Genomic DNA, 17255 nt, shown 5'->3' on the forward strand with positions numbered 1-17255 from the left:
AACATAAACATGTCACACATGCAAACTATTCACATAGTATATCCAAAACACTTTATAACCCTATTAAAAAACAGAACACTTTTAGCACGTAACACAAATTTACCCCCAAAAAAATCCAAAGTCATAAATATATATAGTTTCCATTTTCCAAGCTTCTTCCTCATTTACAAAACAACAAAAAAATACAGCGGGAAACAAACTATATACGCTACACATTAAATTACGAATGTCTTTTTCTTATTTATTCCGTATTATAATCAATCAATCATATTAAAAAAATACTTTAAAAAAAAATAGACAAACTAAAAATTTTAGATGCAAAAAAGTCTTTTTGGCATTCAGAATCCCATTGACTCTCTCTCCTCCTAAAAAAAAACCACTCCAACAACAACAGCAACAATAACAATAATCATTTTCTCTCTCCTCTAATTTTTCTTTCTAATTTCTGCTTCAATTACACTGGATTAAGGTACGCTTTTATTTTCTACTTTTTTTTTTTAGGTTTGATTTTCATAATTTGTTGTTTAAATTCGTGATTATGTGATTTATTTTTTATGTAATTAATCACTGTGTTGAATCTGTTGATAGCGAATCTATGATTATGACTGAATATTATTTTAATTTTTTTTTATTATTATGTTATCCAATTATATTTCGACATTTTTATTTGTTAATTACATTTTGATTTTCAGAATATTCTTGAGTTAGTTTAATTTAATTCTAATTTAAGCGCATTGTAATTAATTTTTTATTTTTTTTTAATTTTTAATTTTTTGTACGACTAGTAGTAGCAGAGAGTAGATATGTTGACCAAGAAATTGAGATTACGTGCAAAAAACTAATTAACTTTAAAATGTGAACATAAATTTTAAATTAAGGTTTAATTTGACTACCTTAGGTTTTGATTTTTTATATACGTGTGTAAATTTCATTGAATTTGTAGTTTCTTGGGGGTTTCTGATGATACTAAGATTTTTATTGAATTTTTTAATTTGTTGTTGATTTGATTTTAAACTTTTAGGTGAGGAAGACATAGACTTTTGAGTTAAATTAAAAAAAGACCTAGAAAAGTGTTGGTTGAAGTTTGCTGTGTTGTGTTTATCCACCATTTCCGTCGCTTTCGAGGTTTTGGTTTGGTCCATTATATGGTTTGATTGATTCTGAGAGATTATTAATTGATTGATTGATTGTTGTTATTTATCGTTGTTCAGGTTTAAATTAGGGTGCTCTTTCGTCGTTGTGGAGGAAATCGTCGTTGTGGAGTTCATTGTCATTCTCCTATTTAGGAGTTATTCTACTGATTGAGGAAAGAGTCTTTGCTAAAATTTGGTTTTTATGTTGCTTTGGTTTGCATTTTTGGTTGCTTTGGTGTATGTCGTTTGGAGAAGTGGTCTAATCGAAGTAAAAATGGGGAATAAAAGTTCGTCAAGGAGGAGGTCAATGTCATCATATGACCGAGCTTCTAGCCAAAACTATGGGTTTCCTCCACCTTCTCCATATGCATCCCAGCCAGGTTATGCACCACAAACGCCTCATACATCTCATCATCCTCAGTACGCTCCTTCACCATTGCCTCAGAGTTATGTTCCTCCTCCAAGTGCTACACGGCCTAAGAAGACGTTGGAAAGAAAGTATTCAAGGATTGCAGATAACTATCGTACTTTGGATGAGGTTAGGCCTTGTGGTTTATTTTATGAAACTTTGTTCAATTTCTACAAAATTATAGAATGATTATTGTTATTTTGGCTGTGGCAGAAAAAAAAATTCATGATAGATCAAAGACCTCATTTGGAGATGTTATATTATTTTGTTAGACACATATGTGGTTGAATTTCGAAAATTATTAGGTTTTATCAAATGTTGAAACTTGGAAGTTGGAAAGAATTACCATAGAAATTAAGAGGTAGACAAGAAATGACTGTTCATTGAGAATAATATAGGTGCTGGACTGTAGGTCTGTTTGCCTTATTTTTGTTACTTTGTTTGCTGAGAAACCTGTTTTAATATATGTTTTTTTATTTTTATTTTTATTTTTATTTTTAATACCGTATCATTCATGACATTAAACTTTTTGCTTAAAAGTGTTTGAATAAATGACATTTAAACATCTTTGTAGGTTACGGCAGCACTTGCGCAGGCAGGGCTTGAGTCTTCCAATCTAATTGTTGGCATTGACTTTACAAAGAGCAATGAATGGACAGGTATAACTTCATCCTTTTTAGCTTAGATTTATTTTTATCCTTGTTGCATTATGCTTCATTCTTTCTTTTTTTTTGTTGAAAACAGGTGCTAAGTCATTCAATAGGCGAAGTCTACATCACATTGGAAATGATCCAAACCCCTATGAGGAAGCGATATCAATTATTGGAAAAACTTTATCTGCATTCGATGAGGATAATTTGATCCCATGTTATGGATTTGGAGATGGTAATTATTATCACAAGCTGGGTGGCCAAGTATTTGATGATATTTTATCTGCGTGCAAACTCACTTATTAATTGTCTCTGCAGCATCTACCCACGACCAAGATGTCTTCAGTTTCTATGATGAAGATAGATGCTGCCAAGGATTTGAGGAAGTTCTCTCACGGTATAGAGAGTTGGTTCCCCAACTTCGGCTAGCTGGTTAGTACTGTTTTTCCTCAATTGGTGATTAAAGGAAGCATCTACATAGAAGTTAGTAATAATAGACTACCTAGTTTACATAATCCTTGATCTTGTATGGCAGGGCCAACCTCATTTGCTCCAGTTATTGAAATGGCCATGACAATTGTCGAGCAAAGTGGTGGACAGTATCATGTTTTGCTGATTATTGCTGATGGACAGGTTATTCATGCTATTTCTTTTCTGTATATTCTTTTCATGAATGGTGATACCTTCTGAGGATCACAATGCTTCTACATCTAGTTAAAGTAAAGCCAAATAAACATTGCCAGGCTACCAGATCTTTAATTATGTAGAGCCCAATTGACTACTTCCTTATGACTAATGCTAAGAATCTATGAAATCTTTAGCCAATAAAGTCTTATAATTAGCTCATAATAAGCCAAATTTGATAAATGTAAATTAATGTTTGATAATACAATGAATATAGTTAGTACAAGTATGACAATTAAATAAAATAATTAAACTAATTAGGTCTTATAAAGATTTGATTATTGATAAGGTTAGTTCATGTGGATGCTTGTATTTATGTAAAAATTCAACATGGATGTTTATATCAAGACTACCAAACAATGATTATATCAAAGTATATTTTTCATCGACTTTAAAATAAATAAAAATATGTTTTTCATCTTAACGTTACGCCTTTTAACATATTGAGAATGAAGCTGAATCTGTGTGGAGGATGGGAACGGAGCAGTTATTCCAATCCCTAAATCTTTACGTTGGTGAAATTATATTATATTTTAACTAAAATCCATAATCACCCCTAGTAAACATATTGTAGCCTCTTGTATTATGTTGCCACTTAGCTACCCCTGTACCCTTTTCTGTTATTCAGTGTTAGTTTTCACATTACCATTTGCACCTCCAGTTCCATTTCATCTATTTTCCTTGAAAAAGAACCCAAAGGTGGTGCTTCTCACCATGAGAAACCCTTTGTCTAGTCTAATACTTTGTAAGTTTGTATGTATTTCTTTTTCTTTCTGTTTTTTTGGAGCAAAACTTCACATATGTATTTCTAAGACAAAGGCATTAACCACCTTTCAATGTTGATTGGTATATAGCTGTTAGAAAGTTCAATATTAACACCCCTAGCTTCTGCTAGAAGCCTCATCACAAACACTTGTTGGGGATTAAATTATCTGGCAGGCTGTAATTTTGTATCTACTCATCATGACTTGTGCCCATGGAACATTAAAGAAAATGAAATCTGAATGAATCTTACCATTAGGGCCAGAGATATATATTTGGAAAATGTACGATCGGGTGAGGTTCCATATCATTATATGCTCGTAAGGTACCAACGTAACTCGCTAGAAAAATCAATCTGTCATGTCAGCTTCTGTGTATAATCTTCTATTGGCAAAATTGTTACTCATTTTTGTAAATTGTAATTTTTTGTACTCTCCTTAGCTTATTCACTTTTTTTTTTTTTTTTTCATGACGCGTCATATATTAGGATTTAGGTAATTCTAGAGATTTTCCTGCCTTTTTGTAGAGCTACTTTCCATTGATAGTTATGAATTGGTGTACCACATCAGGTGACAAGGAGTGTTGACACGCAGCAAGGCAACCTTAGCCCACAAGAGCAAAAGACTATTGAGGCAATAGTTCAAGCAAGGTAGGTTTGGACAGAAAATTGTTTCTTTGCTTAACTATTCTCTTTTACTCTTTTCTTTTGCGGAATTCTGCCTAACTCTTTCTTATGTCTTTTTAATTGTAGTGCATATCCACTGTCAATTGTTCTGGTGGGAGTGGGAGATGGCCCATGGGATATGATGAGAGAGTTTGATGATAACATTCCTGCTCGGGCATTTGATAATTTCCAAGTAAGCAATGGGTAATCCCGTGGTAAAGTGATGATGCATTTCTTCTCTTATTTGGCATTGCAAGTAATTTTTTGAATATTTGCTGTGGATAGTTTGTGAATTTCACGCAAATCATGTCGAAGAATATGGACCCATCAAAAAAGCAAACAGAATTTGCGCTCTCAGCCTTGATGGAAATACCTTCCCAATATAAAGCTACCCTTGAACACGGCATATTAGGGTAATAATATCATCCCATCTCCCCCCCCCCCCCCCCCCCGTTTTTTTTGCCCTTTCCAAGTACCACTTTATACCTTAAAAAGTAGGATCATTGACTGAGTTTCTGCATACGGAGCAGCCGAAGAACTGGACATTGCCCAGAGAGGGTTTGCCTTCCTCCACCTCAATACAATGCTGCTGCTGGACGTAGTGGCTCAAAATCATATTCTCGCACTAACAGTTTTCAGAAGAGCGCTCCAACTTATCCCTATCCAGGAGCTGGACTTGGCACAAGTTCATCTTCAACCCCTGCTTACACTAGCACAGCACCACCCTCAGCTTCTCCTTATAGTAGCACCACTCCACCCTCAACTTCTGCTAATGAAAATCAGGTAATCTTTTGATTTTTTTTATTTTAATAATTATTGTTATTTAAAATTTTTATTTTATAAAATTAGTAGTAACATAATTTTTGTCTGTCTGTCACATAAGAAAAGATTAATCTTCTGTTTTCTTTTATTGGAACAGCTTTGTCCTATATGCATCACCAGTCCTAAGAATATGGCTTTTGGTTGTGGGCACCAGGTAATTTATCAAAAAGCATATCTTATCATATTTTATTCAATCTATCCGTCAATATTTACTTATATTAGTCCTTAATCTTTTCATTCAGACATGCTGTGATTGTGGAGAGTTTCTGGATTCTTGCCCAATTTGCCGTCGTTCTATTGAGACCAGAATAAGGCTGTACTAAAGATCTTCAGCATCTCTGAAGTGTTTAGGTGGTATTACTAGCTTGAGTAGTTCATTAGATTTTAGAGGTGGTATCTTATTGGTTTTCCCACACAACTAAAGCCATCCGAACTGTCATCGTTACGGAGGAAATCTGTTTTTGGCGATTCAGTTGTGAGAGTGAAGAAACTGTCTGCAATTCAGCCCCAAGATCAAATTGGTTATGCTGATGCGCTGTGTTGCATTGAATTTGTAGGATTTGGGGTTTTAGAGGGAAAATCAGCTGCGATTGCGATTGATTGGCATGGTATTTTTTTTTGTAAAGCTATCTTTGTTTATCTGTTCTTTATGGCAATTTACTTCTCTCTGCATACCCTAATAATTTTCATGCCCTGTTTGCAGTAATTTGGCTGGTTGTTGACAAAAACCACATTGATGTAAATACCATTTTCTTTCAGTATCTATCGTAATACAAAGAACTGATTCTTCTAAGTTTGGACTTTCAAATCAATTTCAGTAGATCAAGAAGTCTTTTTTTTTTATTTTTTACCGAGTATTTATTTTTTCACCTCAATCAACTGAACTCCACAATTTCTTACTTTTTATTCACACAAAAATGTGTACAAAAAGCATATATCATTTGTAGATTTAATTTTCAACATTATAATATTACATGTATGAAGACTCAATCATTGAAGACCTATATAATTTAATGGGATAATTCTTTCACTAAAAAAAGGATACTTCTAAGACATTTAACTATTTAAGGGTTTTAGAACCCAATCTACCACATTCAACATAGAATGCAAATACCAAAAATGAGACCACTAGACGTATCATATTGCCTTCTATAATATACTATGACTTCACAGCAGCTGCTATACCATCAGAAGCTACCTATGATAGGTAAAGTGTCTGCTTGGAGCATGGTGATATTGCTCTTGTCTTCGATCTGCTTCTGGAACAAAAGTGTGTGACAGCAAAGCACCCTGAAGACGCCATCCTGTTGGCTCCTGTAGAAACTTCTGTGATTCTATGTATTCCTGAATCCTACTTATCTTTGAACCAGCATTAGGGTCTCGAGCTCTCAGTTTAGGCACAAACTCCCTTGAAATGGTGTTTAGTACCTTTACAAACTGGGACTTGTATTTTCCATGGAGAGCAAACCCTGCCATCTGTGTACATGACAAAATATATCAGGATATATCAAAGGCATGAAGAGCAAGTATCCCGAATATATGCCAACTTACTTCTAGGAAAGCCTCAAGAGCAACAGCAGTGTATCGATTAGGTGGGAGAACATTTAAGAACCGTGCAAGCCAAACCCAACCTTCTTCCAAGCCATGCTTGTTCTGAACACCCTGAGCAACCGTCTATGAAAAGGAAAAAAATAACACATGATTTTAGTTGACATGTGAGGGAATTGAAAGCAATTTCCACAATTTCTTGGAAAGCAATACAATTATGCAAACCTGAACTAGAGCCCCATATAGTTTCATCAGGGATTCGATCCGTTCCAGATAGCTATCTGTTGTCTCTATCTTCCCATTTTCTTCTCGATAGCCAATGGCTTTGTAATAAGATTCTTCTGTTTCAAATGCAGCCTAATTGTATACACAAGAGAGATAGATATCAATTTTAATATTTCAGAGAGTTGCATTGCTGTTAAATCAATTAAAGATGGACAAACAAGTAATAACATCAACAAAACAAAGCCTTATCCCCAAATGGATGGAGTTCGTTGCATAAACCAATAATCTATCTCTTGTGGCTGTCAACATAAATCTTCTTTTTCCATTCGCTTCTATCCATTACTAGCTCTTGCACATATCATTTTAATCTTCCTCCAACCAAGTCTTCTTAACATTTGAAATCTCCATTAACACCCCAACTTCCTTCTGAACATCTACGTTTTTAAATCTATGCCCATTGTGTTTCCACATTTCTATTTCAACATATCTTTATTACAAGCATCTTCTTAATATGATCCTTAAATTCTCAAATTTCTAGCCCATATAATACTGCTGATTGGGTTGTTCTTTAATATATAATTTTAACTTTAAAGGCAGACACCGATCACTTAATAACCATTTGTACTTCAAACATTCAATAATGGGTAACTTCTTCACCTTAAATGTTACAGTATCTACACTTTGCCTCCTCTCCCAATACAAAAATAGCACTTTATGCACTCAGTTTTACTCCTTTGACTAAATTCTTGAGATTCTAGCTTTAGTCCACCAAAATAAAAACTAAACACCACGATGTTTCTCATCTCTGACGGATTTCTTCATCCAAGCCTGTTGCAGAGAGTAATAGGACAACAGACCCTTGGTGTAAAACCATCGTTATAAGAATTTCCTCCATTCATCTTTCCACAAAGTCATGTATTTTTTTAACACCTTCAGACATATCTATCTCTGACAGAGTTACTACCAGTCCTAGGCCTGTAGGTAGATTTGTGACAGCCAGTGTAAATGTAAAACTTTGTCAAATCTATAAAACATAAGCCTAGAAAGATCAGCAAAATAAATGCCGGGGGGGGGGGGGGGGGGGGGAATCATAGGCTTGTAATCAATGCAGACAATTGATGCAGTGAATTTTGAAATCAAATGGGAAAAATGCATCAGACAATGTAAATTGGTAAAGACATAAGATGGAACATTGGATATGTGGAAATTAATTTTTAATATGATTGAAGTACTATAGAGCTAGGCAAGGAGCTCAGAAGGGAGAAACACAAATAATAACAAAAGGACCAAAGAAAAGACAGAAGAGGCTAGTTCCAGACTAAGTATCGAAACATAAATTAGCTCAATGGTTACCTTAGAGTACATTATATGCTTTGGAACAGTGTATATACAAGCCTTGTGAAACTCAGCAAGGAGACAATCCATGACAGCTGGGACCTGATTTATTAGATAAACAGATACAAAATCAAGAAAAACTGCATAATACAGATCAAGTCCTAGGAAAAAGGTTTAACTACCCTAATAATCCCTCTGCCTTACCCCAATATTCCAAATCCAATAAGCAACTTGATACGCTTTGTTAAGTCAGCTGTAGGGCTGGCCATATAATTCTAGTTATACCAGTTTGAGGGGTTTATGAAGATTCACCTACCCCTCTAAACAATGGTGATGTCAAAAAGACGTATGACTCAGTTCAAACCGTCTATTGAAGGTGATCCAATATAAGAAAAGGCAATGTTTTTTTCTCATAACTTAGTTTCCCTCCTTCGAATGTACAACTTCGCAGAGAAGTGATCAGGTTTATTACACAGAAAATCCCCAAAGAATATATAAAAACATAAGCAGCAGCAGCAACCAAGCTGTACCTGTGAACTAACATAGACGATAACATGACCACATGCAAAAGCAGAGCTGTTGAACTTTGGGCTTGTTGTTTCAAAAATAGAGGTGATCTGTACATCAACATAAGAAAGTGCATCAGCGTATGTACAAGATAACTATGGAGGGAGAATTGAAGAATATTCAGATATGCTGGGTGCACATACATAATAAAGCTTACACATCAGAAAACAGAATTCTAACAATGGCCAAAGACTACTGATAGAGAGCAAGTTCAGTTTTAATACAAATTTATTTTTTCAGAAGGATATAGGCAAGTTACTCAAGGTATAACTCTGAATGTTTAGTAATTCACTATTAGATATCTCTAAGACTTAAAATTCATGAATAGTTAGTTAGTAGCTGTGTCTACAACTAGGTTAACGAGTATCAAAGGCCTATAACATCAATATAAGTTGCTGCAAGGATGAGAAGGAATACAAACAGATTCAGCTCAATTTTACACTAAATGCTCACTACGGTATCATGAAACAAACGGATTTAACAGTAAATATGCAACACATAGTAATGAGCTTAAAATCCAATCTTGTATTGTATTTCTCAGTTTTTTGAGTGACATAATACCCAAAGTGATAGCAAATACCATTCCAAAATTAGACTTTTTAAATCAATACAATCAAGAAACCACACTCGGTATCACAGGCGCCATGGAATTATTTCTGTTAAATAGTTTATGACATCACATGGGGTTACCAAAAAAAAAAAAAAAGATGAGCAAGCTAGCGAGGAACTTTATGGAAGCAATTGTTATAAGGGATCAAATTCTAGGTAGTACCTCCTTCGCAAACATCGCCATAGAAACAGATTGAGGGCAAGCTGGGTCCTTGAGAATCTCCACCAGTTTACTTGCTTTGGATCTGCATAAAGTAAATTCTTAAGAACATGTCCATTCATCAAATCGACACTATAAACGCCAACAGTTATCAAGTGCAACACTCAATACAATTACACATCATTTAAGAACAATAGTTTCATATTGGACCCTGCAGTCAATTCAAAAAAAAAAAACATTCATACAATGTGCCAATTCAACAAACAGGGTAACTGCCAGGATTACAGCAATTCATTATGAATACTGCCATAGCCCATGGAAGTCCAAGGGGATTAATGAACCCCAGCCCTTACACACCTCTAATTAACCCAGAGAAGTAAAGATTATTATGAAAAAAATCTTTCAAAACCAAATCAACGAAACCTGCATGCTATTAAATATTTAATAACACATCTCATGATAATTACAGGTAACAGCCTTAAGTCTATAGTTCTTCCACAGGAGTTTCCATATTATATATACACGTAACAGCCTTAAGGAAACATTATAATAGCTACTCACATAATGACCTCTGATGGATGTCATGGTCATATTTAAATTACAGGTCAAAGAACAGCTTTTCGTGGATGGGTAAGCTGAAAATCTTTTATAGAAGAGCTTTTCACTAACGGAATGACCTATGTTTCAATTCCAAGGCTGTAGCAAAGTACCTTAATTCTATTTTGACTGATATCAAGTCCTTACTAGCAGATTATTGTAAAGGGAAGAAACAAGGAGTCATTTACTTAGGTGATACATCCTTAGTTCAACATAGAACCCAAGCATAGCAAATTGAAATATAATAACTACTATCAGATAGATAATTTTGGCTTTCACAAACGTTTCACCAAAGTAACCAAGTACAGCAAAAGTCACTAATTTAACGTACCTCAAATAACGTCAACAATTCAAAGGTACAGAATTCTGTCAAATAAAACATACTACATCCTCCGCTTTAGAAAAACTTGACATTTCCATTGTAAAAACAAATTCTAATATTATCTCCTTCTATTCTCTCTAAATTCCCACACCATCACTTACTTTATACTCTCTAATTACTATTCTTAACCTACAAGCAAAACCCATACGTGAAGTTTATTGCGGGGTGAATGGAGTTACATCAAAAAGTCTTTTAAACATCAAAGTAACTATAACCATATTATTCCAAATTACTTATGAGACATAATAGGGAAGATCAGGCAACTTACAATCATATTTCTCGCATTATTTCATACTGCATCTAATTTGATTTCTAATCAGCAACCAACTCACAAACTAGTAGTCATGTCCGAGAAATATAGATGCACATTCAAAATATTACACTTAAATAATAATCACAATTAACAAAAGCACATATAAAAATTGTGCTCGGCTTCCACCACTTCAGCATACCAAAGTTAACAGCAAAAACAGAGCAAGACATACCTTACGTTGTCTATTGTTCCAGTTATTTGTCTTATTGTCCTTTTAATATCCCGTTCTTTGGGGACAAAATTCTGTAGACAAACAACATATCAATTAAATTGCGTGACATATAGATGAGATTTTTTGGGTAAAATACTTGAAGTATAGCCTACAATCAAACCATACACCTCAAACCCCCCCCCCCCCCCAACACACACACACACAAAGAAAAAAAAAAGGAGCAACCCTATGAAAAGAGGGAAATAGCAAAAGTGCAGATCATGAAACAAAAAACTGATCTTCAACTGTTAGAAAATATTGGGTACAGGCATTACCGTATGAGAACCAGAGATGATTAACTGGTTCCTATCATTTAATTCTTTGTAAATCTGAAGCCTTCGCTCCTCAAGCTTCAAAGCATTCACTGCAGCCCTAACTAAATTACCTACAACCGGAAGGATCATTTGATTGGGTTAAAGAAAATTAAGGTGACGAGTGTTGAATGAAAAATCAATACAACACAAGCTGGAAGTACAGAAAATAAAGTCACTCTTGTGGAAGAGAATGAGGGGAAAACAATAGTTTGTAAAAAGTCTCTTAAACAATGAGCAATGGGCAAGCTGACACAAATTTCAATGACAAGCAAAGAAGCTCTATTAACCTAGTAATGTTCCACACAGTTAGCACATCTTGCCAAAATACTATGGTACAAATTCATCTTGACCCTATAGTTGACCAATCTGGCCTTAAAAGTTAAAAATTGTAGGAAGAATAAATGGCTTAATATCGATGGGTCATGAATCTGCACTACGTTTGGTACTGTATTTTCACAGTAACCAAAGTACATCTCTCTAACAGGTGTTAACACATTCTACATATCCAGCAATGAAACCTTGATATACTGATGTCAACAAGAGTTCCTAAGGCAGAAAACCTTGAACATTGAAGAGTGAATTCTAATATTAAATGTCCACAACACTTCACTTCTTTAGTTGCACTTTGATACTTCAAGGTTGTTATCTAATGCTTGCTGACAACGTAAGTCAAAAATATATAGAAGAATTATACCGGTTGTTACACCATGAGAATATATAACCACACAGTCATGAAAGATGAGCCAACCAATACAGGACACATAAAGGTCAGTCATGCGAGAGCTTTGAACATAATCATTGAACCTCCTTGTGGCCTTTGCCTTTCTAAACTAGGCGGCTAGCAGACAATTTCAACTATCATAGTAAATGCTTAAGTAGTTAAGCTATCAAGACTGAAACAATGAAAGAGAGTATATTTTTTACCCCAATAAGACAAAGCCATGTAGGATTGTTAAATCAAACTAAAAAAGTGGTAATACCTGATGACTTCATTTCCTTAGAAACATTTGCAGCAGATGTGATTGATGCAGCCTTTTGTGCATTAACATAATCCTTCCTCAAATTTTCCTCTTTCATTTTATCTGCAGCTTCTTTAGCCAACTTTTCAGCTTCTTGTGCAGCTTTTCTTTCCTCTTCAGCTCTTTTAGCAGCCTCAAGTCTAGCCTGCACCTAACAAGAAAAGAGGGTGTAAAATAAATAAATAAATAGATAAAACCAATCAAATGTAGACAGAACTAAGAGTACATTATATGCTTCAAAGGCAGCTCTCTCTATTCAACGTTATGATATACTCCAAAGTCCAAAATACCTACTTCAGGTGAAAGAATACTTGATGAACATTAGAATGCAGCATGCATCATAAGACGACCAGAGTTCCGTCAAATTTGACAGAAAAAGTTTGTTCTCAGAGTGCAACACATAATTAGAAGCCAACCCAAGTTGACTGACATGACTCCCATAGGAACATCCAACAAGTGATGCATGGAACTGCACTGAGATTGGAAGTTCTTCAAAATATAAAATCAGAAATAGCAATATGTGGTTTAGAGTCAGGTAATTTCAAAAATCAGCAAGGGTTGTTTGTTTGGCTTTCAGAAGCCCAAAAACAGAAAATAAAGGTGACAATGGTCCATTTAATTACCCAAGTGAAACAGAAATATCCTCTTAAATCTAATTTCGTACTTCTCTAATTGTAATAATTAATAAATCCATTCTCTAGTATCTCCCAACTTTTACCCCCAACCTTTCTTGCTCCTTTTTAGGCTATCGTTTATATGACAGTGTTAAGTATACAAACCTCTTGATCTTCCTTGGCCTTCTGTTGGCGCAACTTTTCTTCTTGTAAAGCCTTCTCTTTTCTTTTGGCTTCTTCAACAGCAGCATCATCTCTTATTTTTCTTTCTTCTAACTGTGATCTGTGCTCATGATCCCTTTGAATGGCTGTCAAGTGATCATCAAGAGCTTCAGCACTGCAATGGTTTGGAAAAAAAAAAAAAAGAGAAAGCTAAGTAGACTAGTCAACATATGTAAATGAGTAAAAAAAAAGATCTAGGGGGCGCAGGGGGTGGACAGCTTCATCTACTCCTTGAACCGTGACAACCTCAAAGATAGGTTCAAATCCAGCCAATGCTAAAGCATCTAAAAGGGATGAACCCACAAGGTCCACAACACTCGAGAAAAAGTACAAATGAATCTAAGTGGTATCTTACATCTTGCGTTGGTAATGCAAATCCAGTTTTCTGTCCATTTGCCGTCTAACATCAATGTTTTTCTCAACTTGAACAAGGGCTGATGTAGATTTCTCCTTTTCAGCCACCAACTGTGTCTCCAATGCTGCTAATTGGTTCCTGATTTCCTCCTGTCAGATTTTTTAAAACCATTAATTTCTGCCCCTCAAAAAAACTTAACCTCTCCTTCCCAAAAACAGGAAATTTACAAATGAATCCAAGTGGCATCTTTACTATCTTATGAAGTACATTGATGTCCTTAAAAAGCAACATTTATAAGTTCTCTATCTAACGAAAGGGGAGTCTGCTTTAAAACCGTCCGCCCTGCACCCTCCCCCCTCCAAGTATATGATTTAGAAGGAATTGCACAAGGGCAAATTGATGCCACACCTTTCAAGGTTGCTTTTGGAAACTTGCATTCTTTTATAATGGAAGGTGTGAAGTTCTGAAGTTCTAGAAAATGAATCTTAATTCATATATTGAGCACACACCCACAAGACAAAAATAGTGTATTTATACAGATTTTACACAAAACATATATGCTCCCTATGTTCTTAAATAAATGTTATATTAGGCTTAAGTCCATGAATGTAAGAAACAAAGAAATTGACTTTTTTTTTTTTTGAAACACAAAGAAATTGTCTAAAATTGCCTTTATATAATTATATAACATTATACGAATTTTGAACAATGACAGAGTAGTTGTTCGGTTGACACCAAAATACACGGGAAGTGAAAATCCTAGGGAGTGGAAATAATACGAAGTTTGTTGATTGACAAAATCATGGAAAGTAACACTTTCTGGGGAAGTTCTATTTATCAATAATGGAAGCTGCTTACTAAGGTTCCCCTAGGTTAGTGGAGCTATCCATACTCAACCAAACAACATCTATCATTTCCTAAGAATTTATGAGAGAAGCAGCTTCTAAGCACAACTATATTACACATAAGATATTCGACATAAATTTTGCATTTAAATTTTATTAATAAAAAACGTTGGGAACTACATAAAATGCTTTGCTTCATCATTTTTTCACCTTCTAATGTGCTTTCAGAAGATCATATAAGGCCTTTGACTTAACATAGCTTCCAACCCACCGAATTTGACAGAGATAAAAATCAGATAGCTAAGAAATTTGGAGGGCATGTGGAGGATATCAGCTGCAACAATGCAACATTCTTTGAATGTAGGGATTAAAATAATTTTCTGTGAGAGTCCAACGAATTGAAAAGAATGCTATATGACTTTAAAATGAAACTTCATGGTGTATGGACAGTTGGACACTAGACATGAGTAAATTACATTTTAAAAATGGAAGCAAGCACACTAAATAAATTGATCTAAGAGCACATTTAATACAATACTACAGTTGAGATTTAAGACAAACTTGGTGCTAAACACAACATATTAGACATTTTAGCAAAATTTCAAGGGGTACAAAGTAAGATAGCTGATAAATGCAACAAACCAGATAAAAGCAAGAACAAACCTTAACACCGAGCTGGTGTTCATGCGTCACCTCAAGGAATGCACCTTCTACCACTCCCATTTTATCCATGACAGAAACTTGCATTTGTTGCATTTGTTCATCGTCTGAATCATCACTTTCACTAGAAGAATTAAGCATCTTAGTATATATTACACTAGAACACTATCTTTGCAATCTGTTACCCAAAGAAGATTTAAATATTTTCTAATAAAATGATAGTTAAACATATTAATCTTCCCATCATATTCTTTACTAACAATTGCCTCAACTCATACCATTAATTTTTTAATTGTCACAGATCGCTAACCTGCCAAAGATTACAAAATTGATGCATATAACTTCAATTGAAAAGACAAGAAACTATTGCAATGTAATTACTTGTCAATTTTGAACACCAACATAACAATCAACATCTGTGTAACTACATTTCTTTAAAATTTGGAAACAATACCTGAGATAAATATCAGTAAACGTAAATCGACTGGATGGCACCAAGCTTCCAGCTTCAGCTCCATCATCATCATCAAATTCATCCAACTCAAAATCGTCTATTCGCATTACGAACGCCTTCGAGTTCTCCACACTCTTTTCTCTTCTTCCAATTTTGCGAAAATCTCTACAACCACACGAACACACACTTACACAAATCCATAAACTAACTCAATTCACGAAAAACAAACACAAAATTCTAATTAAAAGTAATACAAATTGAAGAACAGCATAGCTAATTACCGAGCTGGTGATTTGATGAAAGGTTTAGGGTTTAACGAAGAATCAGTGCCATTTTTGTAGAGCTTAGACTCTAACGAACTCAATTCCGACATAAGATTGTCGAGGTTCCAGCTAGGGTTAGGATCGATTGACATGCCGTTTACATTCTTCGGACATCGTAGTTCCAGATTAATCATCCCCCTTCAATGTAAGCAAACAAAATAAATGTCAAGAAATTGAACAAGAAAACTTAGAATTAGGGGGAAAATGAAATTAAACTTACATAATTTATTAATCAGGGATTGAAAATTCGGTGAAGATCGTTGAGTAAATTAGGAATTTAAACCCTAATTTTTTTTCTGGAAGAAGTGCAATGGTGGAATTATTGGTAGTGTTGAAGAGAGAGAAAGTGAAGACAGGAGGAGGGAAAGCGCGAGAGGGAGATAGTTTAAGATGCCAAAACGCAGCGTCCCTAAAAACGCAGCAATTAAGAAATTCAAGAAACAGCGAAGCACTTTCGAGTGAGGAAACTGATATCCTTCAGCGTTCGAATAAGAAATTCAAGAATAATTCATCAAATCACATGTCTCAGGACATGGAAATTGAAAATTCTGCTGGTATTGATGCTGGAATTCCTTCATTTGTGGCTGATACTTGTGCTATCCAAGCTGCAAAGGATTTGAGTAATTCAAATGGTTCGAATTGTAAAGGATGTGATCAAATCATATTTATTGATATTGTTTATAGTTAGCAATCCCTTGATTTACTCTTTAGATTGATAGTTAAAGATATCCCTTATTCTTAGTTGATGTTCCTAGACAAGTACTCCAATGTATCTAGTCGTATTATATTGCTTACTCATGTACTATATATACTCATGGAATCACATCAATATAATTAAGCTTTCCAATTCAACATTCTCTTTCTCATAACTCTATCACGAATTTCTGGTTAGAGGAAGGAGATGTTTCTGAGGATGATATTGAACAGTCGGAGGAGGATGAAGATTGTCCTGTTATTCATCTATCCAAGGATAAAAAACTCAAGGCCGTGGAAAGATGCTTTGATTATCAAATTATTTGATAAAAGATTAAGCTATGAATTGTTTATCAAGAAGTTGCGTATGAAATGGAGTTTGAAGGGGGAGATCTCCTTGACTGATATTGGTTGCGCCTATTATGTGGTTAGGTTCAACAATATGGAAGACTATGAGTTTGTTTTAACTCAAGGTCCTTGGATTATTGGAGATAGCTATCTGACTATCCGGAAATGGGTTCCAAATTTCGTTCCGGATGAGGAATCTATTAAGAAATTAACAGCGTGGGTGAGGATCCCCCATTTATCTGTTGAGTATTGTGACAAGCATTTCCTGTATAAGATAGGATCAAAGATTGGGAAGGTCATTCGAATCGATCGGAACACTGAGACTATGAGTCGTGGC

The 17255-nt window shown here is 34.8% G+C and overlaps 2 protein-coding genes across 3 annotated transcripts; one reads left to right on the forward strand and one right to left on the reverse strand.

Annotated features, from left to right (window-relative positions):
- Positions 1 to 310: 310 nt before the first annotated feature.
- LOC145640671 (E3 ubiquitin-protein ligase RGLG5-like) lies at positions 311 to 5917 on the forward strand. The gene is made up of 12 exons (XM_081691912.1): positions 311 to 469; positions 1212 to 1671; positions 2117 to 2201; positions 2287 to 2427; positions 2511 to 2624; positions 2728 to 2825; positions 4208 to 4287; positions 4390 to 4495; positions 4588 to 4715; positions 4833 to 5085; positions 5222 to 5278; positions 5367 to 5917. Exons 2-12 carry the CDS (start codon positions 1336 to 1338, stop codon positions 5445 to 5447), a joined length of 1479 nt encoding a protein of 492 aa, XP_081548038.1. The 5' UTR covers positions 311 to 469; positions 1212 to 1335; the 3' UTR covers positions 5448 to 5917.
- A 127-nt stretch (positions 5918 to 6044) lies between these two features.
- On the reverse strand, positions 6045 to 16492 carry LOC145640640 (mRNA export factor GLE1-like). 2 transcript variants are annotated; one of them, XM_081691891.1, is made up of 15 exons: positions 16098 to 16492; positions 15836 to 16015; positions 15555 to 15719; positions 15104 to 15224; positions 13596 to 13744; positions 13184 to 13355; positions 12366 to 12549; positions 11347 to 11456; positions 11033 to 11103; positions 9572 to 9653; positions 8763 to 8849; positions 8251 to 8334; positions 6898 to 7029; positions 6676 to 6798; positions 6045 to 6600 (listed from the first exon to the last, which is right to left on the reverse strand). In XM_081691891.1, coding segments are annotated over exons 1-15 (1944 nt in total). In that variant the 5' UTR covers positions 16100 to 16492; the 3' UTR covers positions 6045 to 6318. The 2 variants fall into 2 exon arrangements, with proteins under 2 accessions (XP_081548017.1, XP_081548011.1); XM_081691885.1 differs by having other exon boundaries at positions 12366 to 12555.
- Between the last annotated feature and the right edge of the window lie 763 nt (positions 16493 to 17255).

The sequence above is a fragment of the Chenopodium album genome, chromosome 1 (genome assembly GCF_948465745.1).
Source record: "Chenopodium album chromosome 1, dcCheAlbu1.1, whole genome shotgun sequence".
Lineage (NCBI taxonomy): Eukaryota > Viridiplantae > Streptophyta > Magnoliopsida > Caryophyllales > Amaranthaceae > Chenopodium > Chenopodium album.